Raw genomic sequence first — 25,517 nt, forward strand, 5'->3', positions numbered from 1 at the left:
GTTACATTTACAAAAAAAAAAACGCACATAAATTGTAGTTTAGTATTCAGATTTTTCTGATATTATCTAGTGAAATGGAAGACCAGGAAAAGTATTATATACCCTGGTCTGTTTGTGTGTGTGTGTGTGTGTGTGTGTGTGTGTGTGTGTGTGTGTGTGTGTGTGCGTGTGTGTGTGTGTGTGTGCGTGTGTGTGTGTGTGTGTGTGTGTGTGTGTGTGTGTGTGTGTGTGTGTGTGTGTGTGTGCGTGCGTGTGTGCGAGTGCATGTGCGTGTGTGTGTGCGTGTGTGTGTACTGTACATATCTGACATTAAAAAATAGAAAACTGTAAAAGGAAATCTGTGAAAACGTTTTTCTTTTTATTAATAATCAATCACAAATCCATTCAGATAAATAAATAAACACATTGATTATTTGTAGGACATAAGTGTAATGGAAGATATATGTAAATCTGCATTTACAGTCTATTTACAGTCACTTAATGAACACAGGAAATACTGTCATGTTATTTTTTTTAAAGTTTTTTATCATGGAGAACTTACTTTGCAGAATGAGGTTGGTGAAAAATCATAAAGATGAAAAAAAAAAAAGACAGTACGTTTGATATTTGACATTGATTGTATGCTGCAGCATGAACTTATTTTGCCTCAAAAGTCAGACTCTTGGCAGGGAAGAGGAGAGAAGGTGACCTCTTTGTCCTCTGATAGGATGAGGTCATAGCGACATAGCGGCCTATAGAACACAGGTAAACAATGGTATAATAATTGGAAAAAAATTTGACTAAATATTTGTATAGTGTACCTGTCGTCACGTTCCAGATGTGTGAGGCGAACCCGAAGAACACGCAGTTTGTATTTGGGCTGGAAAACGTTCCCGGTGGAGAACATGAGAGACATCCTTTTGACTGACAGGAGGTTTGTGTCAAACGTGGCAAACAACGCAGTCTCTGTGTACTTCTTAAATTCGGATGCTTTGCTAAAAATAAAACCAGACACACATATGAAAGGAGAAAGACGGATTAATTCATTTTGAATATGACTTACTGGTCGATATTTGCCACAGCATCTGTGCCATTGCCATGTAGTTTAACTGTAATGTATCCCCAGTGTACTTCCTCGTTCCATATTACAACATCCAGCCTGTAGTTTGTCACTGAGAGAAAAAAATAATAATTTTACACCCAATGACACTTCCTGGTTTTTCACCATCCAATTAAGGAGAACAAATATTTAAATTAATCAACATTTGCAATGTGGATTCCTGGCTTTCATTCGTTCATTTGTCCACCAGATGGCGTGACCTTTTCCCATTCAAAGCATGCAGCAACCTTTCAAAACACCAACTGAGATGTTTTTTTCATTTTTCTTTTTCTTTTTCAGAAACAGCTGTAAAGGTCTGTAAATATACATTGCACATGTATGCCGATTGCCAAGATTTTTTGCCTCGACTTTTTCCTATTTAAGAGTTATTTACTTATTCTTAGTCATTGACTAATCTTAATTTTAACATGAATAATTATATGTTTCTATTCTTGTTTAAAAATGTTTAAATTCAGTAAGTAACCATTCAAATGAGATATTTTGGTTTTCCCCACATAAAAATGCTTAAAGATTCCGCAACAACTCGAGGATGCTTAATTTAGGAAATTCCAAGTTGAATATTGTGTTTTTTCAGAATAAAATACTTATTTCTATCTTAAAACCTAAGCTAATTTCTAGATACACAAATCTAATTTAGGATTTCTTCTCAAGTAAAACTAGTAATTATCTGTCCATGCAGCTAAATAATTTCACTAGTTTTGAGTATTTTTCCAAAAATCTTGTTTTTAATATATTTTGGCATTTTTTTTTTTTTTTTTGCAGTGTAGGGTTAAAATTGCAACATTTTGATAGTACTGTATATTTCGGGCTGAAGTAAAAATTGACAAGTTTAAAGTGGAACAGCATATAATTGATAGTTTTAAAAATACATATCATTTGTAAATATTATTACAAACAGCTGCACACCACGGCCTCCTCAAACTGGACTAAAGGGAAGACCTTCAACACAAAACAGGAAACACAACAAAATAAGTGCAAAGAACTATAACTAATGAAAAACAACACAATCAGTAAACCCTATCATGACAGAAAGAAGCTGTGAGTGTCAGCACTTTAATAAAAAAGGTGAGACGCACAAAGCTACAATTTCTTTTTTCAATTCAATAGTGTTTCTCGCCTTATTCATCCATCAAAGTGCTGATACTTTTGTTATATTTAAGACAGCAGTTTCGGGGACTCTGACGTTTTATGTAATTACTACCTTTAGTGGTGTTGTTGTTATATTTTAATCTGGCACTGTAGAAAAACTAATGCAATATTGTTAAACAATTATTGACCCATCCCAGGGCCAATAGTAAAATGGTGTATTTCATGGAATTTATTTTCAATAAAAAACTGTACAGATATGTAAATAATAAAAATCCCCCAAAATATATTGGATAAGAATATTTAAAGTTGATGTAGTTTCATAAGTTTGAATGGCTTAAAGTGGAAAACATATTAACGTACAACAGTGTCTTTCTTACAATGTTTGTGCTATTTAAAAAAAGCTTTATCTGACATTGATGAAACATTACTGCAACATACTTGTCAATTGTTAACCTATATTAATCCAATCCAATCCCCTTTATTTATATAGTACTATTAACAAGATAATTTTTTCCAGAGTGCTGCACATAAAAAAAACATGAAAAGTCATGAAATTACAAGCATTTAAAATAAAACAAGTAAAACAAATTAAGCAATACAATTGAATAAACCAATAAAAGACAAATCAATAAATTAAATCAATAAAACACACAGAGGACCATAAGACTTGCGCCAATTTAAAAGCCAGAGAATAAAAGTGGGGTTTAAGACAATATTTAAAACAATCAACCGTGGGGGCCATTCCTAAGTTTAGGGCCAACAACAGGGAAGGCCGTGTCTGCCCTAGTCTTAAACCTCGTTTTAGGCCCCACCAGTTGGAACTGGCCCTTGGAGCATAAATTTGAATGAGGTCTGTGATGTACTTTGGGGCCAGTCCATTCAAAGCTTTAAAAACAAAGAGTAACAATTTTGAATCAATTCTAAAACAAACAGGAAGCCTCTGCAGAGAAGCGAGAATCGAGGTGATATGCTCCCTATTTTTGGTTCCTAGTAAAAGTTGTACCGCAGAGTTCTGGACTAACTGTAAGCATGAAAGTGCAGTTTGACTTATTCCAGTCAAAAAAATGCATTACAGTAGTCTAAACGTGATGAAATAAAAGAGTGCGTTGATAATTATTACAATAATAACATATGTATACACTATAAATCAGTGGTTCTCAACCTTTTTTCAGTGATGTACCCCCTGTGAACATTTTTTTTAATTCAAGAACCCCCTAATCAGGGCAAAGCAATTTTGGTTGAAAAAAAGAGATAAAAGAAGTAAAATACAGCACTATGTCATCAGTTTCTGATTTATTAAATTGTGTAACAGTGCAAAACATTGCTCATTTGTAGTGGTCTTTCTTGAACTATTTGGAAAAAAAGATATAAAAGTAACTAAAAACTTGTTGAAAAATAAACAAGTGATTCAATTATAAATAAAGATTTCTACAAATAGAAGTAATCATCAACTTAAAGTGCCCTCTTTGGGGATTGTAATAGAGATCCATCTGGATTCATCAACTTAATTCTAAACATTTCTTCACAAAAAAAGAAATCTTTAACATCAATATTTATGGAACATGTCCACAAAAAATCTATCTGTCAACACTGAATATTGCATTGTTGCATTTCTTTTTACGGTTTGTGAATTTACATTCATATTTTATTGAAGTATTGTTCAATAAATATATTCATAAAGGATTTTTGAATTGTTGCTATTTTTAGAATATTAAAAAAAAAAATCTACGTACCCTTTGGCATACCTTCAAGTACTCCCAGGGGTAAGCGTACCCCCATTTGAGAACCACGGCTATAAATAATAGCAATTTTGCAGAGTACTGCTTTTAAGTGTTAAAAACATTGAGAATACAAGGAAAACTTGGTATATACAGTAGTTTGATTGATTGATTGAAACTTTTATTAGTAGATTGCACAGTACAGTACATATTCCGTACAATTGACCACTAAATGGTAACACCTGAATTAGTTTTTTAACTTGTTTAGGTCGGGGTCCACGTTAATCAATTCATGGTAAATATGTATATGTCTTATGTTGAATAAGTGGGATAATTTCTACGGCAGTCTAGTTTATTGTGATTGGGTACAAATAAATGAGGATATTCAGAACCCAAGAGAATGTATACAATGTATTTTTTCCATACTTTTTATGTTTCTTAACAAAATTATGAGATATTCATATCATACTTACTGCAGAATGGAGACTTTGTATTGGTGAAGAAGAATGTTTTTGTTTGGCCCATCTTCAACAAGACATCTTTCCATTTGTCAATGTCATAACCTGGATTGGAATGAAACCACAGATAATATCAACAGTGTATTCCAAACTATGAGAAACAGCTCTCAGTATGATGCGGTGCTGGGGATAGGTTGATTGGGAACACTAAATTGGCCCTAATGTGTGAATGTTGTCTGTCTATCTGTGTTGGCCCTGCAATGAGGTGGCGACTTGTCCAGGGTGCACCCCGCCTTCAGCCTGGATGCAGCTGGCAGAGGCACCCCCCTGACCCTGAGAGGGACAAGCGGTCGAAAAGTGGATGGATAAATACCTCTTTGACAGAGGCAGCTTTTTAAAGATGCGTTGGCCATTAGGTGCATGTGTTGCTTAGTCTAACAATCGTGATATCACAGTACCAAAAACAGGGCATCCGGCGTCGCCAAAGCGGTCACAGCTCATGCACTTGCCGTCCAGGAAGTCCCTGTAGGAGGCGCATGGGAAGGCTCTGCTGCTGCAAGTGTGTTTCAAGGACTCAAAGAAAAGGTACACTGATCTCTGGTGGTCACATTTAAAGTAGCTGCCTCCTACACAAAGATTTAAACTGTACGTTACTAAAAAGACAACAAATCAGCAATTTTTTTTTTGACGTCATTTAATACCTGAAAAGATGGTTCTGGGGCAGCCAGGCTGATCTGTTCCTCCGTTGGCGTAAAAATCAATGTGACCTAGAGCTTCTCTGTAGCCCAGAGCTGGAACAAAACATCACCAGGTTTAAGCAATATTGCATGATATCGTTCATGAAGACATCACTTATTGACATTTTTTTCACCGTCTATGTCCGTGTGCAGAGCATCCACAAACAGGGCATCTGTGGGGTCCAGGCGGTCCTCTGGGGGGGCTCCAGTGAACTGAGGTCCAGCCGGATCCAAAGCTGTGAATAAGTAGTAAGTGTCATAAAATATGACTCGTTGGTCGAGGCAAGGTTATGATTCTCACTTAGGGTGTGAGAGCCCCCAATTAGATGAGGATCATCATTTACTCCAGTGTTTCTTGACCATTGTTTTTTGATAAATATGTAAATGTATTTTTATCAGTTTTTACGAGTCTATATGATGATGTTTATTCAAGAGACATATATATATATATATATATATATATATATATATATATATATATATATATATATATATATATATATATATATGTATACATACATATATATTAATGTTTATCATTAGTTTAGTTGAAATTTATTAATTTTAGCACTGCGTGATTGTATACAAATGTATTTTTTACCCGTTTTTATAAATCCCTTCTTTTGCAGTATATTTGATTATTATTTATCTTGTAATCAGCCTGACCTAAGCTCTAATAATAATATTTGTGAATAACACAATGGTTTCATATCATTTGACAAGGTTGTAAACTGTTAAGTAGGTTAGATATAATTATCCATCCATTCATCCACCCATTTCCTACGGCTTGTTCCTTTCGGGGTTGCGGGGGGTGCTGGAGCCTATCTCAGCTGCAATCGGGCGGAAGGCGGTGTACACCCTGGACAAGTCGCCACCTCATCGCAGGGCCAACACAGATAGATAGACAACATTCACACACTAGGGCCAATTTAGTGTTGCCCTTCAACCTATCCCCAGGTGCATGTGTTTGGAGGTGAAAGGAAGCCGAAGTACCCGGAGGGAACCCACGCAGTCACGGGGGGTACATGCAAACTCCAAACAGAAAGGTCTCGTGCCCAATATCGAACCCAGGACCTTCATATTGTGAGGCACACGCACTAACTCCTGTTCCACCGTGCTGCTTATATAATTATTGAATATGATTAAAATCAAGAGTTAGATTAATAATTCAGTGTTAATATTTTAATGGGCCCTGGATTCAACCTGTGGCAACCTAGGAAGGCACACTGTCAACAACACATGATCTGATTGGCTATCGCAACTGTCTATCAACTGTATTTGCCAAATTTGCCTACACTGCACAGACCACCGCGTTGTTGATTCAAAAGGCCTCAGGCAGATTTACAGACAGCATTGGCAAAAAGCTAGCTGAATTCTGTTTGGCTGTAACGTAACAACAGCAAGACTGGAGCCTAATAGGACATGAAGAGACTACTTCTACAAACATATATATTTAGAGCAAATAAATTAAAAATAAAATCTTTATTTATGTTAAGCCAGAAGAGAAATGCCTTGCTGCCCCGGAATGGCTCACTACTGGTATATTAGGTACAACAATCTGTTCTGGCAAAACAAATCATACTGCACAGTCCATCCATACTGCACAATACCTGACAGAACAAAAAATGACGATTCAATTTCTTTCATTAAGGTGTCAGTGCAAGACCAGTCTCTCTACAAAACTATGGAAGTCAGCTTTAAGTGCCATGTTGACTCATGATTGTTTGGCAATCAGTGTGGAGAGTTCAGTGACACTCAGGAAACACTAACTCTACGGCTCTTGTTGACTTTGACTATTACTGTAACTTTATGTGTCCCCATGGTTGATTATTTTGCAGAAATCAATATAAAATAAAGTGTAGAGACTGAGTCACCAATATGTCTTGAATTGTACTCTATAATCAGGTGAGACTTCAACTAAAACTGAATCATATTAAAACTTGGATGTATGGAAACTGAGGCACCACTGTATCACTGTAAGAACCTCTTGTAATTTAAAAATAATAATAATAACAATTACCCCCTTGAAAGAGGACAATTGCAACTTAATTCTTAAAAAAAAAAAAGTATTCTCATCAAGTGCAACTTCTCAAATTTTCTCATAATATATTTTTTTCTACTATCAGGTTTGGCTCTGGAAATAAAATGCAATGAATTGATATATCAGGAAAGATTTTTCCACATTAGGTAAAATGGGGTTTATTAGTTTTTATAGATTCAAATTAAATGACTGCAATCAAAGTGCTTACCTGTAATTCTTCCAATAGACCCATTAAGGTTCGCCCCCACAAAACCAGAAATGTGAGCACCGAGACTGATTCCAATCATGTGGATGTCGTTTAGAGAGGCACCGTGCTCCTGCAAAAATCCCCAATTAGACACCAAAAATGTCTATACTGTCCTTAATAAATTATATCATAGTATGGATTATAGAGTAGAACTAGGGATGGGTATCTTTCACATTGGAACTGACATGGTACCAATTTTTGGTACCTGAGAATCAATATTGTTACTCAATGGTACCAATTTTCTGTACTTTTGTGTACAGTTCATGTGGTAATAAATATTAATTGTTTGGTAAAAAAAAATAAATCTAAATTCTCATTTGCAACTGTGCATTTATTTCAGTTTGTCCTAGGTGTGTTGTTGTTGTCAGCAAGTAGTCTTTGCCATTAAAGAGTTCCTATCATGCAAAACCAACTTTTTTTTTAACCTGATGGTGCCTGCTTGTGTGTATTTGGGGTTAAAATAAGTCCCCAAAATTTCAAATCAAACCATGGAGGCATTGCCGAGATATTTATAAAACAATCTTGCCTTCTTTTATACTTCTAAATGATCTGTTTGGAATTTACTCCTTTTGTGATGTTTTTGCCACATGTGATGTCAACGGATTATCCATATATGGTAGACATGTAGCGTGACTCAGCTTATTTTAATTTATATAAAACCGGCTGTGCTACAACATCATGTCAACGATGAAACCCAATGAAGAAAAATGCTCTGTTGTTTGTTTGCTCAAACCAGAACAAGTCATTACACTAACTTTCAGTCTCATCTGAAGTAAAAAGTGCCTTACGTCTATGATTTGTGGCAATGTGCCTTACACTGTGAGGAAATTTATTTGAATGCGTGCAACGATTAGCCCTGCTTCAACTAAAGAGTTTCACAAAACAGGCGCCGTGACTACTCTTTATGGCAATGGAGGAGACGATGAAACGGTAAGTAATAACAGTAGGTTAGAAATGTGTGAACGATAGGTTAGCAATGTTAGCTTGAGATGTTGTGTAGCTGGCTTAGCCTTCTACTGTGACAATAGCATCACCGTTTACCGGCAAAATGACGAATGATCTTTCTAAAAACTTCTTTAAATTGGATGAGTACCTAAATTGTTTGGCAATGAACAAGTTCGTACTCTAATCGATTATCTCGTTCGGGAGCCTTGTGAACGATTATGTAGCCTGCTGCATTGCTAACTGTATTAGCTGGCTCGGCACTCTATTGTTTACAAGGATTCGTAGCGGTAGTGCAGTTAAAGTATTAAAGTGGCCCTTTTATGCAAACCATACATTTGTATTGAAAATAGGTCTGTAAAACACAATCTATGCTAATTTTTCTTGTTATGTAGACCATGAAGAAGTTTTTTAGATGTAAACGATATGACCTCCTTAAAGGGCAACTGCACCTTTTTTTATAATAAAAATAAAAACTTCCTTGTCTCTTTGCTCGTCAAACTTTATTGTCGATCATAAATGCCGCCTCTCACCAGGATAGTAGAAATACGTGGACGTATTCCGACAAGTTGGTCCACTTTGATAGCCAATTTAGACCCGAGAATGGCAAGAACGACACGAAAAAACACTTGTTCTACTCCCCTTTTCTTTGCAAGGATTATGAGTCAATCTTCATTTAAATGGTAATATATGAACATCTTAGCAGTCGGCATCCTAATGACAGTAAACCTTGTACAGTAAGTGATGTTTTATTGTGTTTGTTGGCTCTCATGGGATCTGCATGAGTAATAATCAGTGATGGTGTTTGAACGTTGTGATGCGTTTTTGAAATGAATGCACTGTGTATGCTTAAAATGAGCAAAATATGTAAATATTAAGTGGTATTATAAATGTTACTATAAATGTGGCTGTTACTGTTACTTGCTGTACATATTGTACATAAAACCCTAAAGGAGGTATTTGGATGTTATTTTAAGGGCTTTATAGGCAGAATAGAGCAGGTCCAATAGGCTCCATTGTCAACAAAGGTTTTATCACATTTATTTACGATTTAGAATGCATTAAAAAAAAATACATCCGTCTTCATGTCTTTCACAAATGATTGTGAACCATAGTCAAAATTGCGGGAAAAAAAAGTGCAGTTCCTCTTTAAATTGAATGTGCTAATCTTGTGTTAATACTGTAAGTATTGTGTTTATCACGCACTTTGATTGTAACCTGCATCTCAGTTGTACTTTTGACTACCAAATTTGAAAGTGATACAATCACCATGTAAAATGGCTAATGCTAATCAGTAGCAGGTATATAGCATATCTCATGACAATCAGCATCGAGCTAGCGCATTTTGAAAAGTGGAGCCTTACTTTGAGCGCAACCGGACGTGACGTCACATGCAACAAAGGTATCGAAATATGGTACCGACTGTTGCATTTTACGAGAATCGGTACCCGGTTGTATCGACGGACTTCGGTCGGTACCTCTAAAAGTAGTGAATTTGGTACCCATCCCTAAGTGGGACATGCTAATAGTTACCTGCATCTTTTTAACAAAGGCAGTGAGGTTGTGTGCTGCCTTGTGTGTGTTCTCCACCACCTTGAAATAATTCAAATTAGCAGCTCCGTAATTCCAGTCCACATATATTACATTAAGGTCTTTCCTGGCCAGAAGCAGCTCTGTGATCTGGTCAGCCCAATTGGGGGGAGAACCCGTGGGCCGATACCCATGGATGACAAAGGTGGTGGGCCTTGACAGGTTGAAGTTAGGGTTGGCTGACAGGTTGCTGTGAGACAGGAGTGAGCCGCAATGAATAGTGTCCCTGGTGAACAGCAACAACTTCATCCTCAGGGTGGTGCCGATGATCGCGTGACCCAGCTGTAAATCCACCCGGTGATCACATTTCTCAGCTGAAAGTAAGGAGAGAGTATTTTTAATTCGAAGAGGGCTTAAACAAATTAGCACAAAGTCACTGACTAGCTCCAACTACATTTATTTAGCCTACATTCGCAGAAATAATGGCAATAATATAAATTGCACTGACAACGCCAATTAACGTGATTACCATATCCACCCTGCAAGTCATACCCTCTTATTTTTGTTCAAAATTTTGTCAAGACATAATAAAAGACAAAATGTCAATAGTCAGGTAGCTAAGAAATATATACAATATTATATTGTATATAATATTAATAATAAAACAATATAATATTTCCTAGCTACCTGACAATTGACATTTTTCTCAGCGGGTGTACCCAATTTAAGAGTATTTTGAGATAAGAGATGTCTTTTGGCTATTTTTTATGATTTATGTTGCAAGCAAAAGAATGGAGTTACAAGCATTCCCGCCATTAGTTGATCTAACAAATGTCACCACGTAAGATCTGCCCAGAACATCTGGTCGTACTTCCTAACACAGCTAAAGACGGACAGAACTGTGTTTTTCCAACCATGGGAAGGAAGAAAGTGAGTGTGGTGGACAATATTGAGAAGAATAAGTGGATGATATTCATTGAATTAAAGAAATAAATCTACAAAAACATAACAGAGGACATAGTCACAGTTTGAGCGTATCACTGCTAGACTGCATCATACTGAAGCAGAAAGAGCCAAGACTGTTAAGATAATATCTATCCAGCCATTCATTAATTTTCTATCGCTTGTCCCTATCAGGGTCGCGGGGGTGATTGGAGCCTATCCCAGCTTTATTCAGGTGGAAGGCGGGGTACACCAAGGAACACAGATAGACAGAAAAACATTCACACTAACATTCACACACTCGGGCCAATTTAGTGTTGCAAATCAACCTATCCCCAGGTGCAGGGCATGAAATTGGCACCCGCCCACACGCCAAATGCGGGTAACTTCTGTGATTGGCGGATGAAACTGTCAATCTACCTGCCACATTGGTGGGTAGCCAATAAGACAACACTGAGCAAGCGTTGTGTGTTGTTGACTAATCAGGTAGTCTATGTATGTTGTGTGTTCTAAGCAAGCCCCCGCGCCATTTTCTTGGATTTTAAAACCACAATGTGGCAGCATATCGCTGGCGTGAAGAGGCCCGCGCCGGCTTTAACAGGCCAACAAAAGGAGGACGAGGAGGACGATTTAAAAAAATAAATAAAAAAAGACGTTTTAATACGAAGTGGAAAGTAAGCGGGGATGGCAAGGTTCGCGACTGGCTGGTCTACGACGTCACAACAGAAGAGATGTACTGTCAGGATTGCCGTATGTATGGCTCGGAGAAAGCGAAATCAAACCCATTTGTAATCGGGACAAAAAACTTATAGAGGCAATTAAGGACCACGAGTCCTCAAAAAGCCACTTGCAAACGATCAACTGTAAAGTGGGGAAGACGGCTCCCCCAGAGCTGACAGCTGAGGTCAAGGCACTGACCTCAATGAAAACAGCGCAGTTGGAGAGGATGAAGCTCCCGTTTCGGAACGTACACGCAATTGGAAAGAAGATGAGATCCTTCTCTGACTACGTGTGGAAGTGCGAGTAAGTACCATTTAGGTCTAGTCATTAATGAGATTAAGTTGTTTGATAACTCAACAGCACTTTGGTGTGTATTCTGTACAAGTTCAAGAACCATTCTTATGCATTTTCTGACTCGTTCACCTTTATTTTAGGCACAGAAAATTTTGGCTGGTAAAAAAACATTGTGGCAGGTGTATGTCTTTGGAGGTGGGAGGAAGCCGGAGTACCCGGAGAGAACCCACGCAATCACGGGGAGAACATGCAAACTTCACACAGAAAGACGCTGAGCTCAGGGATCGAACCCAGGACCTTCTTATTGTGAGGCTCACACACTAACCTATGAGATGGTGTATTTGATGGAGAAGCAGCTGGAAGGAGCTACTAGGCGAGTCTGTTCTCCAAATAATGTAAATGCACTACATTATTATTACATGACATCATTAAACTACTGCAGTTGTTAGTAGTTTGTTCTGTTTCATTGTGTTGATACATTAGTTCTAATATAAAAGTTGTTTTAAAAATATGTTAGATGTTAAAATCATCGTTTAAATTAATTTTGATTCATCTAATAGGTGAAATTGATTTGAGATACAAGTGTTTTGACCTAAAAGCTCGTTCACAGAACCAAATGAGACAATTTTAGGTGCTATTGTAATGACATCCAAGCCGCATTGTCATTATGAAAAACAATGACAAGCGTTTGGATTTACAAGTGAGCAGTCTAGGATCACAGGAGTTTGTTTTTTATTTAAAGGGGCCGTGCACATTAATAAACAATAATGTGCACAAAGTACATTGTGCAAATATACCGGATTATGGCAATGATGCTATTTTCCATCTACAAAAAAAAATAAAAAATAGATTGACGAAACAGTGTAACAAATTAAAACTAGATAAAAAACCCAAGCATACAGTTTTGAAATATATAAAACATAGTTGTTTGTTTGGTTTGTTCTTATTGGTAAACCACCACAACACAGTGGAATCAGATGATAATTATCATGTGGACATGTATGGGACTCTACATCATGCATAATGTTATGTCGAAGGAAACCACATTATTGTACAATGTCTGTCATGTTTGCATGAGACTGCATTTTTCCAAAGTAAGCAGTTTCATATTGGTAATATTACTGTAACTACACACCATACGCTACTATTTTTATTCCAGGAATTAGACACATTTGCGCAAAAAGGCTATTTCAACATTTTACGGTTGGTTTCCTTTTTTTCTCTTTAAACGACTTACGGTCATTTACATCTCAACACTACCATGACTCATTATTCATGGCTTTGTTGGACACAACATTATCTGTGAGCACTTGTAAAAGGAAACTTTGATTTTAAGTGTGGCACGTGCTTCCCTATGTAAGAGGAGCCCGGTCACTCATAGAGACAACTGTCAAAAAGTTACTCTTTGACTGGTATCACAATTTTGTTCAAGTGCCAGATGATGCATTCAGGGGCGGACGGATCGGTTACAGTATTGTTCTGCTGTAAAGTGGAAGCAGAAGATTGAAATGATATATATGTATAAATATATAGTATGTGAACATTAAAGCAATTAGTTATAAAAAACCTGTAGGGCCAAAATCGGCTTGGAAATGACACCATACAGCCCCTGAGTTCAGTTCAGAACATGTGAAACAAACATTTTAGTACCAAATTCCAAACTGCTGTTTTTTATAGTTACTTGGACCACTAAGTAAACACATTGGCAGATCCTTCCCAGCAGGCACAGAGCATTAAAACAACGTTGAGAACTTGTAGAATTAAATCCTGATGATGAGCAACTCAAACGTAACGTTGGAACATGCTTTTTGACAACATTTAATCAATGTTGGGTTCGAACTTTGACTTGGCCATCGAATTTTGGTCATTTCCCAACCAATATTTTAAAACACAAATACAACGTTGAAACAACATGCTTTTTTACATATATTCAATGTCAAGACATGACGTTGATTTTACTATTAAAATTTGGTCATTTCCCAACGTTAGACATCAACGTAGTGTCAATTTACAAACATAACCCGGCTGCGACTTTGTTTAGAAGTCAGTTTTAAAAACCATGTATGTATGATCAACATATCAATGTCTTGTGCCTGCTTGGTTGCGTGGACATTATAACCTTAGAACACTGGGGTCCTTACTCGTGATTTACATAACCGAGGCGTTCTTCAAGACATCCCTTTAAGTCCTCTCCTTTTTGGCAATTACACATTTTAATGTAAGTTAATGTTATTTATGTAACATTAATGTAAGCCTGGAAATCATGTGCGGCAATTAAGTAGCTTCTTTTATTACTAAATGTATTCTTTCTTTTCATGTTGACGGATAATAATACATGTACTACATGTAGTTGCATATCTTTTCGACTTTAATGTTGTCTAATAATGCCACAAATATTATACATCATACAAACCCCGTATCCATATGAGTTGGGAAATTGAGTTAGATGTAAAAATAAACAAAATACAATGATTTGCAAATCCTTTTCAACCCATATTCAGTTGAATGCACTACAAAGACAAGATATTTGATGTTCAAACTCAAACTTTTTTTTTTTTGCAAATAATAATTAACTTAGAATTTCATGGCTGCAACACGTGCCAAAGTAGTTGGGCAAGGGCATGTTCACCACTGTGTTACCTCACATTTTCTTTTAACAACACCCAATAAACGTTTGGGAACTGAAGAAACTATTTGTTGAAGCTTTGAAAGTGGAATTCTTTACCATTCTTGCTTGATGTACAGCTTAAGTTGTTCAGCAGTCCGGGTCTTGTTGTCCTATTTTATGCTTCATAATGCGCCACACATTTTCGATGGGAGACATGTCTGGAGTGCAGGCAGACCAAGAAAGTACCCGCACTCTTTTACTACGAAGCCAGGCTGTTGTAACATGTGACTTGGCATTGTCTTGCTGAAATAAGCAGGGGCATCCATGATAACGTTGCTCTTGGATGACAACATATGTTGCTCTAGAACCTGTATGTACCATTCAGCATTAATAGTGCCTTCACAGATGTGTAAGTTACCCATGCCTTGGGCACAAATGCACCCCCATACTATCACAAATGCTGGCTTTTTCTCCTCTTTGTTCCGGAGGAACAAAGAGGAGAATAACCATCCGAATTGTTATAGGCGCAAAGTTCAAAAGCCAGCATCTGTGATGGTATGGGGGTGCATTAATGCAAGGCGCTAACCAGCACCCATCAGGAGCAAGGGTGAAGTGTCTTACTCAGGACACAACGCACGTGACGAGGTTTTTACTAGGTGGGGATTGAACCAGGGGCCCTCGAGTTGCGCACAGCCACTCTACCACTGCGCCACGCCGTCCTTGTCTTGCTGAAATAAGCAGGGGCGTCCAAGATAACGTTGCTTGGATGAAAACACATGTTGCTCCAAAACCTGCATGGACCTTTTAGCATTAATGGTGCCTTCACAGATGTGTCAGTTACCCATGCCTTGGGCACTAATGCACCCCCATACCATCACAGATGCTGGCTTTTGAAGATTGCGCCTATAACAATTCGGATGGTTATTCTCCTCTTTGTTCCGGAGGACACCACGTCCACAGTTTCTAAATATAATTTGAAATGTGGACTCGTCAGACCACAGAACACTTTTCCACTTTACATCAGTCCATCTTAAATGATCTCGGGCCCAGAGAAGCCGGCGGCGTTCCTTTGTATTGTTGATAAATGGCTTTCGCTTTGCATAGTAGAGTTTTAAATGGCACTTACAGATGTAGCAACCAACTGTAGTTACTGACAGTGGTTTTATGAAGTGTTCCTGAGCCCATGTGGTGATATCCTTTACACACTGACGTCGGTTTTTGAGGCAGTACCGCCTGAGGGATCAAAGGTCTGTAATATCATCGCTTACGTGCAGTGATTTCTCCAGATTCCCTGAACCTTTTGATGATTTTACGGACCGTAGATGGTAAAATCCCTAAATTCCTTGCAATAGCTCGTTGAGAAATGTTGTTCTAAAACTGTTCGACAATTTGCTTACAAATTGGTGAGCCTCACTCCATCCTTGTTTGTGAATTACTTAGCATTTGATGAAAGTTGTTTTTATACCCAATCATGGCACCCACCTGTTCCAGATAAGTGTTTGATGAGTATTTCTCAACTTTATCAGTATTTATTGCCACCTTTCCCAAATTCTTTGTCACGTGTTCCTGGCATCAAATTCTAAAGTTAATGATTATTTGCAAAAAAAAAAAAAAAATGTTTATCAGTTTTATCATCAAATATGTTGTCTTTGTAGCATATTCAACTGAATACGGGTTGAAATTTATTTGCAAATCATTGTATTCCGTTTATATTTACATGTAACACAATTTCCCAACTCATATGGAAACGGGGTTTGTACATTCCAAATGTATTAAAATGAAAATAAATACCTAAATATTTGCTTGACCTATATATTATCCATCAAATTGTGCACTGTTAAAATGACAATAGATTTTACGGTAAAAAAAACAAAATAGGTGTACGCTTTTACCATTCACAACTATATGCCGTAAAAAACACCTCAAATTTAACGTGAAAAATCTTGCTGGACTGCAGGCCTACATTAGAAATATACAATAATAAAATGCATAAGCAATTGTGTAATAATATAATAAAGTGACTACTTATGCATTTATATATAATTCATAGGGCAGCCATAACTGTGATGTGGCCCTCAAGGAAAATGAGTGCAACACCCATGAACTAAGGCGTTGCTGTAACCTGTTTACTTCAGATGCAGTCAGTGGTCATTTATTCAATTTCTTTGATGCTCATTTTATGTCCTCTATCTTTCGTCATACGGGTTATTCAACTGGTGGTCCGCGAGCTCAGTTCAAAAAAACTTGGGAGAACCTCACATTTTTGCAGCAGATTCTGGAAAACACTAGTAGGTCCCTGCGCTCCTGTAACTCTAACAAAATAAATTGACTAAAATAAAACGTCCACTGCAGAGGATGCTGGTTCTCAGGGATATACATACTATAAAACTAATAGTGAAGGGAGAAATCCTTTGCTTTCTGAAAATGTGGCCCCCAAAACAATGGCCTTGAGTATCCCTGCTGTCCAACATGACTGCTATGTGTACAGATACCCGCTCAGGATCTATTGCTCAACAGAAACTACTTGATACTTGAGGTGCGATAATGGCGTGGAAATGAGGGTTTTCTTGATAACCACATTAAAGGGTCTCAACATGACGACTTCTGTATGCATAAGAGTTTACAGTACTACTGTTAAGTGATATATGTATACACTGTGGCCTTACCTTTGCATATGTAAACAGCTGTGGCCAAGAGAAGCGTCAGGTATCGCCACAGGGACATGCTTTATTACTCTACAGCAGGAAAAACACAAATGAAATAAAAGTCTCAGTACACAAATGCATGCCGATGAGGATAATAGGTTTAAATGTTCACTTTTTAAAGTTGTAAACACTTCGGTCCTGGAAGCAGACTGACTTGGTTACTTATCTACTGACTCTGCCATGTAAGCCCGTAGGACACAACTCCATTTAAATGTGACACTGATTACATGAATATGGGTTTTTACTATCAAACAATGACTTTGATTAAAATCTAATTCATCTGTGACTGGTTTTCTCAGATTAAACATTTGCACATCTGTAGAACAGTAATGGCATTCCTGCTTTGACTCAAATAATGTAAATGGACTGTTTTAATAATGTCAGATATTACCTTGATCGTAGGGGAGGATTCCCTCCCTCGTTGTGTCCAAGGATTCGCAATCTGAATGGTTACCCCGGGTTTGTATCTACATGTTGAGGCACTGCTCACTTCAGGAAGTCTGAGGAGTAACTCAGTAGGTCCTGCCCGCCTGCCTACTCTCACCAGGATGGCCACACCCCTCAGCTCCAGGTCATTGCTCACAGGTAAAGCATTCTTGTCACTCCTGCTTTCTGTGCATTGTAAAGTGCTCTCGGCAGTTGCATTGAAGTCAGTGTCACAAAGTGGTCTTCAACTGAACATGAAAGAAATAATGCTGGTACATATCACGGCAACCCCAAAACACTATAAAATGTGTCCGGTAGGGTCTATAAAATATATTAACAATTAATCAATAATATTTCCGAAAACTTGTATATTTAGTTTTTTGGCAGAAGGCAAGTGGCCGAGAACTCAATTAAGTAGAAGAATGCATTAAGAAATGAAACTGAAACTTGGATTGTGTTTCCATTCTATCCACATTGTCAAAATGCAATATTTAACTGGGATGAACTGTCGCTCTCTGCGCTTTTTTCTCTATTTAGTGCTTTTTTCCATCAAGGGTTGGAATTGGGGGTTAAATCACCAAAAATGATTCCCGGGCGCGGCCACTGCTGCTGCTCACTGCTCCTCTCACCTCCCAGGAGGTGATCAAGGATAATGGGTCAAATGCAGAGAATAATTTTGCCACACCTAATGTGTGTGTGACAATCATTGGTACTTTACCTTTAACTCGAACTTACTTGTAATAAATAGCCTTCTTGTTAAATAGTTAAAGTTGAGCACTTCCTGTCCTTTCCCTAACCCCTAGAGGGCAGCATATTATAGTCAACTTCTATGCAGGGCATTCAAGGCTAAATTAGGGACTTTAGACCTTAGTCAGTTTTTGATTTTATGGCAAGGGATTTTTATATTTTTTTCATCAAAATGTTATTTTATTTGATGCATTTTTGTTAGACGAATTAATGGAAATAAATATATTTTATTTTTGTATAACATTTCGATGAATTGAAAATTTAAGTAACTTAATACCAGATTTTGAAATTCATGCTTTTAGTGCAAAATAACAATTTTTTATCATAAAGGAATGATGTCTTGGCACATCTCTGACCGGTATTCGATCACTGTATGCCTAATTATTAGAGGCGCTCCCAAAAAATTGTCCCGTTTCTAATTCGCTTCATAATTACAAATATATATATATATATATATATATATATATATATATATATATATATATATATATATATATATATATATATATATATATATATATATATATGTGTGTATATATGTGTACAAACCCCGTTTCCATATGAGTTGGGAAATTGTGTTGGATGTAAATATAAACGGAATACAATGATTTGCAAATCCTTTTCAACACATATTCAATTGAATGCACTACAAAGACAAGATATTTGATGTTCAAACTCATAAACCTTTTTTTATTTTTTTAATTAACTTAGAATTTCATGGGTGCAACATGTGCCAAAGTAGTTGGTAAAGGACAAGTTCACCAGTGTGTTACATAACCTTTCCTTTTAACAACACTCAATAAACTTTTGGGAACTGAGGAAACTAATTGTTGAAGCTTTGAAAGTGGAATTATTTCCCTTTCTTGTTTTATGTAGAGCTTCAGTCGTTCAGCAGTCTGGGGTCTTCGCTGTCGTATTTTATGCTTCATAATGCACCACAAATTTGGGAGACAGGTGGGCCAGGAAAGTACCAGCACTCTTTTTTTACAAAGCCACGCTGTTGTAACATGTGACTTGGCATTGTCTTGCTGAAATAAGCGGGGGCGTCCATAATAACGTTGCTTGGATGACAACATATGTTGCTCCAAAACCTGTATGGACCTTTCAGCATTAATGGTGCCTTCACAGATGTGTAAGTTACCCATGCCTTGGGCACTATTACACCCCCATACCATCACAGATGCTGGCTTTTGAACCTTGCGCCTATAACAATCCGAATGATTATTTTCCTCTTTGTTCTGGAGGACACCACGTCCTCTGTTTCCAAATATAATTTGAAATGTGGACTCATCAGACCACAAAACACCTTTCCACTTTGCATCAGTCCATCTTAGGTGAGCTCGGGCCCAGACTAACCGGCGGCGTTTCAGGATATTGTTGATAAATGGGTTTGGCTTTGCATAGTAGAGTTTTAACTTGCACTTAAAGATGTAGCGACCAACTGTAGTTACTGACAGTGGTTTTATGAAGTGTTTCTGAGCCCATATGGTGATATCCTTTACACACTGATGTCAGTTTTTGATGCGGTACCGCCTAAGGGATCAACAGTCCATAATGTCGTCGCTTACGGGCAGTGATTTCTCCAGATTCTCTGAACTTTTCGACCGTAGATGGTAAAATCCCTAAATTCCTTGCAATAGCTCGTTGAGAAATGTTGTTCTCAAACTGTTGGACAATTTGTTTACAAATTGGTGACCCCCACCCCATCCTTATTTGTGAATTACTTAGCATTTCATGGAAGCTGCTTTTATACCCAATCATGTTACCCAACTGTTCCCTATTAGCCTGCATTCCTGTGGGATGTTGATGAGCATTCCTCAACTTTATCAGTATTTATTGCCACCCTTCCCAACTTTTTTGTCACGTGTTGCTGGCATCAAATTCTAAAGTTAATGATTATTTGCCAAAAAAAAAAATGTTTATCAGTTTGAACATCAAATAGGTTGTCTTTTGTAGCATATTCAACTGAATATGGGTTGAAAATGATTTGCAAATCATGGTATTCTGTTAATAATTACATCTAACACAATTTCCCAACTCATATGGAAACGGAGTTTGTATATATATATATATATATATATATATATATATATATATATATATATATATATATGCTGTGTACATACATCTACTGATGCCTGTGGACACATCTTCAGTGATGTGCCTGGAATCATCGGGTGTTTCGGGTCTTTCAACATCATACACCCTCTTCCAGGTGACCCAGCCGGGGCTGGTCAGACCCCAGCTTGTGTCCAGATGGCTAGCTAGCCAACGTGACTCCATGGCTCTCCCCTTTTGAGCCACAGCCATCTTGAGGCCCTCTCTGCCGCATTGGTGGTACTGCGGATGGCTCTCCTCCTTCTCTCTCCCTCGATGCCCAAAGTGCTGAAGGCTCTGGTCAAGGAGCGGGCAGCAAAACCCCTGCATCCAACTTCAACTGGGAGACACCTCACTCCAGCCAGCCTGCTGACAGTCACTGACCAGTCCCGCGTACTTGGAGAGCTTCCTCTCAAAGGCTTCTTCCAGGCGGTCTTCCCATGGGACGGTCAGCTCCAGCAGCACTACCTGCTTGGTGGACTCAGACACGAGGACAATGTCTGGTCGCAGGGTGGTGACTGCAATGTGGCTGGGGAACTTCAGCTGATGTTCAAGGTCCACCAACAGCTGCCAGTCTCTTGCAGAGGTTGGGATGCCCGCAGATGTTCTTCTGGCAGGGGTTGGCTGCTCCCCAGCTCTGACAAAGGCGATGATTTTCTTGGAGGGTCGGAACTGCTTCGCCCACACAAGTCCTGCGCTGATGGCTTCAGCAATGGTCTTAAGGACTTGGTCATGCCTCCAGCGGTACCGTCCATCTCCAAGTGCCCTGGTGCAGCAGCTGAGGATGTGTTCCAGGGTTCCTCGCTTGGAACACAATGGGCATGCTGGTGTCTCTGCTATGCTCCATGTGTGCAGGTTTGATGGGCTTGGAAGCACATCGTACACTGCCTGGTTGAGGAATTTAATGCGGTGAGGCTCGGCTTTCCACAGCTCGGCCCAGGTCACTTTCCCCTCAACCTCATTCTCCCATCTTGTCCAAGCTCCCTGTTGCTTCAATCCCACTGCTTTGCAAGTTCTTATTTCCTCCACTGCAGCTCTCACCTCCTCCTGAACAAGGCAGCGCCCTTCCTTCCCGCTGGTTTTCAATTGGGGAATTGGAGAGGAGCCTTGCCCAGCTCTGCCTCGAGTGACCACTCCGACCAGGCTTCTTTGACGCAGCCTTGCCTCTGCCTCTTGAACTGCATCCTCAGCCTTCCACTTCCTACCAGTCCTCACTTGGATCCCTGCTTTAGCCACCTACGGATCTCGTGAGTCCCTGAGCTGAACCACTTCTCTGACTCTTGCTACCTTGAACTCTTCCTCCAAGGATTTGAAGGGCAGTTGCAGTTTGTTGGTGTTCCCGTAGAGTGCGAGGCTGCTCAGGCTCTTTGGTAATCCCAGCCATCTCCGGAGGTGGCTACTGACCCTCCTCTCTAAGGTCTCCACTGTTGAGATGGGGACTGCATAGACAAGGAGGGGCCACAGGATCCTGGGAAGAATGCCATGTTGATAGACCCAGGCTTTGAACTTTCCAGGTAGGCCTGACTTGTCCACGGATTTCAGCCAGCCATCCATCTCAGTGCTATATATATATATATATATATACTGTATATATATATATATACTGTATATATATATATATATATATATATATATATATATATATAGCACTGAGATGGATGGCTGGCTGAAATATATATATATATATATATATATATATATATATATATATATATATATATATATATATAGCCCGGCCCCCGGCCAAATTTTTTTAACCTAATGCTGTTTACTGAGGAGAGTTGATGGCACAAACACAAGGGAACAATAAATGTCTATGATTTATTATATATAGACAATATATCAATACAAACACAAGGGAACAATAAATGTCTAGGATTTATTATATATAGACAATATATATATATATATATATGTCTTGATTGGATTATCCGGAGAATAGTGCTCGATACCGTGGTAGAGCGCAATATGTAGGTGTGGGAAAAAATCACAAGACTACTTCATCTCTACAGATCTGTTTCATGAGGGGTTCCCTCAATCATCAGGAGATTTTAATGGAAGCATTCACATACAATGGTTTATATAGAGCACAGAGTGGGTGTGTACAAGCAGGCGTAGGGTGTGGTGATTGGCTCATGTGTTACCTAGGAGGTGTTTCCGTCTATGGCGGCATGTTGAAATGATTTCACTGCGCTTGTTGAGGGATGATAGATCTGGATGATATATAATAAACAGTTTCTCTTTTAAGCATAGGTTGCATCTTTTATTACCACTGTTGTAAGGTGTGCTGGATGCAAGAATTTGCCATGTTATTGAATATTCAACATTGTCTTTGAGGTTCCAAATGTGTTTGCTGAGTTCTGTAGAATTCTGCAAAGTCTGGTTTCTAAAGGAGGCGTTGTGATTATTCCATCTTGTTTTGAACGCTCCTTCGGTTAATCCTACGTACGTGTCGGATGTGTTAATGTCCTTGCGTATTACCTTTGCTTGGTAAACGACTGATGTCTGTAAGCACCTTCCGTTGAGAGGGCAATCAGGTTTCTTGCGACAGTTACATTCATTATTGGTTTCAGAGTCGTTTAGTCTGGGGGTAGGCAGTCCTTTTGCAATTGCTTTGTTGTGGTTTGAAATGATTTGTTGCATGTTATTCATACAGCTGTAGCTCAATTTAATGTTGTTCTTGTTGAATATTTTTCTTAGGGTGTTGCTTTTGGGGAAGTGTTTGTCGATCAGAGTGAGGAACTTGCGGCCGATGTTGGTTGAGACGTCTTTGCTGAATGGCGGATTGTACCAGATGATGTTTCGTTTTCTGCTCTTTTTTGGTTGGTTTCCTGGGGTGGGTTCATAGGTGAGGGTGAAGTTGTAGCCGCTTTCATCAAGTGCTTTCTGGTACGGGGGGGTTGCTTGGTCGAATTCAGCTTTGCTGGATGACAGCATCGATAGCCTTTTATTAATTCCGGTAGGTATTCTTTTCGTGGTGGTGGGTGGGTGGTTGCTGTCGTGGTCCACGTATTGGAGTGTTGTGTTGGGTTTCGTGAATGGTTGGTAGCTGTTATTTCTCAGGTTGAAAGTGACGTCGAGGAAGTTGACGGTTTGCTTGTTGGCTTCAATCGTGATCCGTAGGCCGTTTTCTTTGAAGATTTGGCATATGCGCTTCTTGGTGTTCTCGCTGCTCCTTGGCGAGGCGCGGCACACTGCCAGTCCGTCATCACGGTAAATACCAAGGTTCAGGTTGAGGCTAGCAAGCTGGGAGAGGAGGAAACTCCCAACGATTTCGCACGTTTCTGCTCCGTCAAAACTCCCCATAGTAACGTCAAATGTTGAATTGTTCTTTTTTTGCCATGGTGTACTGTTGTGGATGAGTATGGAGTTCTTTGCGTGGATGATGATGTTTCTTTCGTTGTCTGTGATTGAGTCGTAGTCCGAGGCGAAGTTTAGTGCTTGGGTCAGTAGGTCTTGCGTGATGGAAGGGTAAAATTCTTCGATGTCGAAGGAGATAAAGTTGTGTTGTTGTTTGTCTTGGATGTTGTTGAACCATTTGATTACTGCTGCTGTATTTCTCCATTGGTTGAGTGGTGTTTTGTCCTTGATTTTTGCGTTGATTCTGTCCAGGATTATTTTGCTGATTTTTCCTATTTCGGATTTTGTTGGGTTTATTAGTCGGCATGTTGGGTTATTTGCAAAGTTGGGTTTGTGGTCCTTCAATGTGATGAAGGCTTCTTTGTTGGCTGTGGCGTCCACCCTGTCCTCAATGTCCAGTTCGGTTGCGATCCGCTTGTTTTCCAGGTGGATGTTCTGTAAAGTGTTGGGTTGCGCTTTTTTGTATGATTTGGTGATGCTTTTGTCCAGTAAAGAGTTATGTTCTGGTATGTCCATTCTGTAGAAGTTTGTGGTTTTATCGGCGGCTATGATGAGGTTGCTTACTTTCTTTGAAGCGCTCCGTGTCACTTTTCAGCTTGGTGAGGAATGGGTTGCGGGCTGGCTTAAATTGGACTGATTGTATCATTTTGAGCATGTCGTTCTCAAAGTCCTTTAATTCCTTGACTGTGGGTGGGTTCTTGGTAGATTTGAATCCGTAAGTTTCCTTTTGCGTTCCTTTTGTTTCAGGGTGGAGGAAAAAGTGTGCTTTCCACCGCATCCTTCTTAGGAAGTGTTCCGTCTTTTCTATGAGTCTTTGCTTGTAGTCCTTCTGCGCGGGTATGGGAATGTTCTTCGTGGAGTAGTCGATGCTGAACTTTTCCATTTCGAATCGTCGTACAGTGCTCAACAAATGTCAATTTGGAGCGGAATATGTCTTGATTGGATTATCCGGAGAATAGTGCTCGATACCGTGGTAGAGCGCAATATGTAGGTGTGGGAAAAAATCACAAGACTACTTCATCTCTACAGATCTGTTTCATGAGGGGTTCCCTCGAGCACTATTCTCCGGATAATCCAATCAAGACATATTCCGCTCCAAATTGACATTTGTTGAGCACTGTACGACGACCCGAAATGGAAAAGTTCAGCATCGACTACTCCACGAAGAACATTCCCATACCCGCGCAGAAGGACTACAAGCAAAGACTCATAGAAAAGACGGAACACTTCCTAAGAAGGATGCGGTGGAAAGCACACTTTTTCCTCCACCCTGAAACAAAAGGAACGCAAAAGGAAACTTACGGATTCAAATCTACCAAGAACCCACCCACAGTCAAGGAATTAAAGGACTTTGAGAACGACATGCTCAAAATGATACAATCAGTCAAATTTAAGCCAGCCCGCAACCCATTCCTCACCAAGCTGAAAAATGACACGGAGCGCATCAAGAAAGTAAGCAACCTCATCATAGCCGCCGATAAAACCACAAACTTCTACAGAATGGACATACCAGAACATAACTCTTTACTGGACAAAAGCATCACCAAATCATACAAAAAAGCGCAACCCAACACTTTACAGAACATCCACCTGGAAAACAAGCGGATCGCAACCGAACTGGACATTGAGGACAGGGTGGACGCCACAGCCAACAAAGAAGCCTTCATCACATTGAAGGACCACAAACCCAACTTCGCAAATAACCCAACATGCCGACTAATAAACCCAACAAAATCCGAAATAGGAAAAATCAGCAA

General features: G+C 39.0%; 1 protein-coding gene across 5 annotated transcripts; it reads right to left on the bottom strand.

The window, feature by feature from the left end:
• Window positions 1–337: 337 nt before the first annotated feature.
• Window positions 338–17,681, bottom strand: lipia (lipase, member Ia). Of its 5 annotated transcripts, none has more exons than XM_061898437.1 (11): window positions 17,522–17,681; window positions 17,092–17,160; window positions 9,865–10,235; window positions 7,351–7,459; window positions 5,236–5,337; window positions 5,066–5,155; window positions 4,874–4,990; window positions 4,380–4,469; window positions 1,043–1,151; window positions 801–974; window positions 338–731 (listed from the first exon to the last, which is right to left on the bottom strand). In XM_061898437.1, the coding sequence occupies exons 2-11, from the start codon at window positions 17,147–17,149 to the stop codon at window positions 647–649; spliced, it is 1,305 nt and encodes a 434-aa protein (XP_061754421.1). In that variant the 5' UTR covers window positions 17,150–17,160; window positions 17,522–17,681; the 3' UTR covers window positions 338–646. The 5 variants fall into 5 exon arrangements, with proteins under 5 accessions (XP_061754421.1, XP_061754420.1, XP_061754424.1 ...); XM_061898436.1 differs by having other exon boundaries at window positions 4,823–4,990; XM_061898440.1 differs by lacking the exon at window positions 1,043–1,151.
• Window positions 17,682–25,517: the final 7,836 nt, after the last annotated feature.

Source organism: Nerophis ophidion, linkage group LG04, assembly GCF_033978795.1.
Source record: "Nerophis ophidion isolate RoL-2023_Sa linkage group LG04, RoL_Noph_v1.0, whole genome shotgun sequence".
In the NCBI taxonomy this organism is placed as follows: domain Eukaryota; kingdom Metazoa; phylum Chordata; class Actinopteri; order Syngnathiformes; family Syngnathidae; genus Nerophis; species Nerophis ophidion.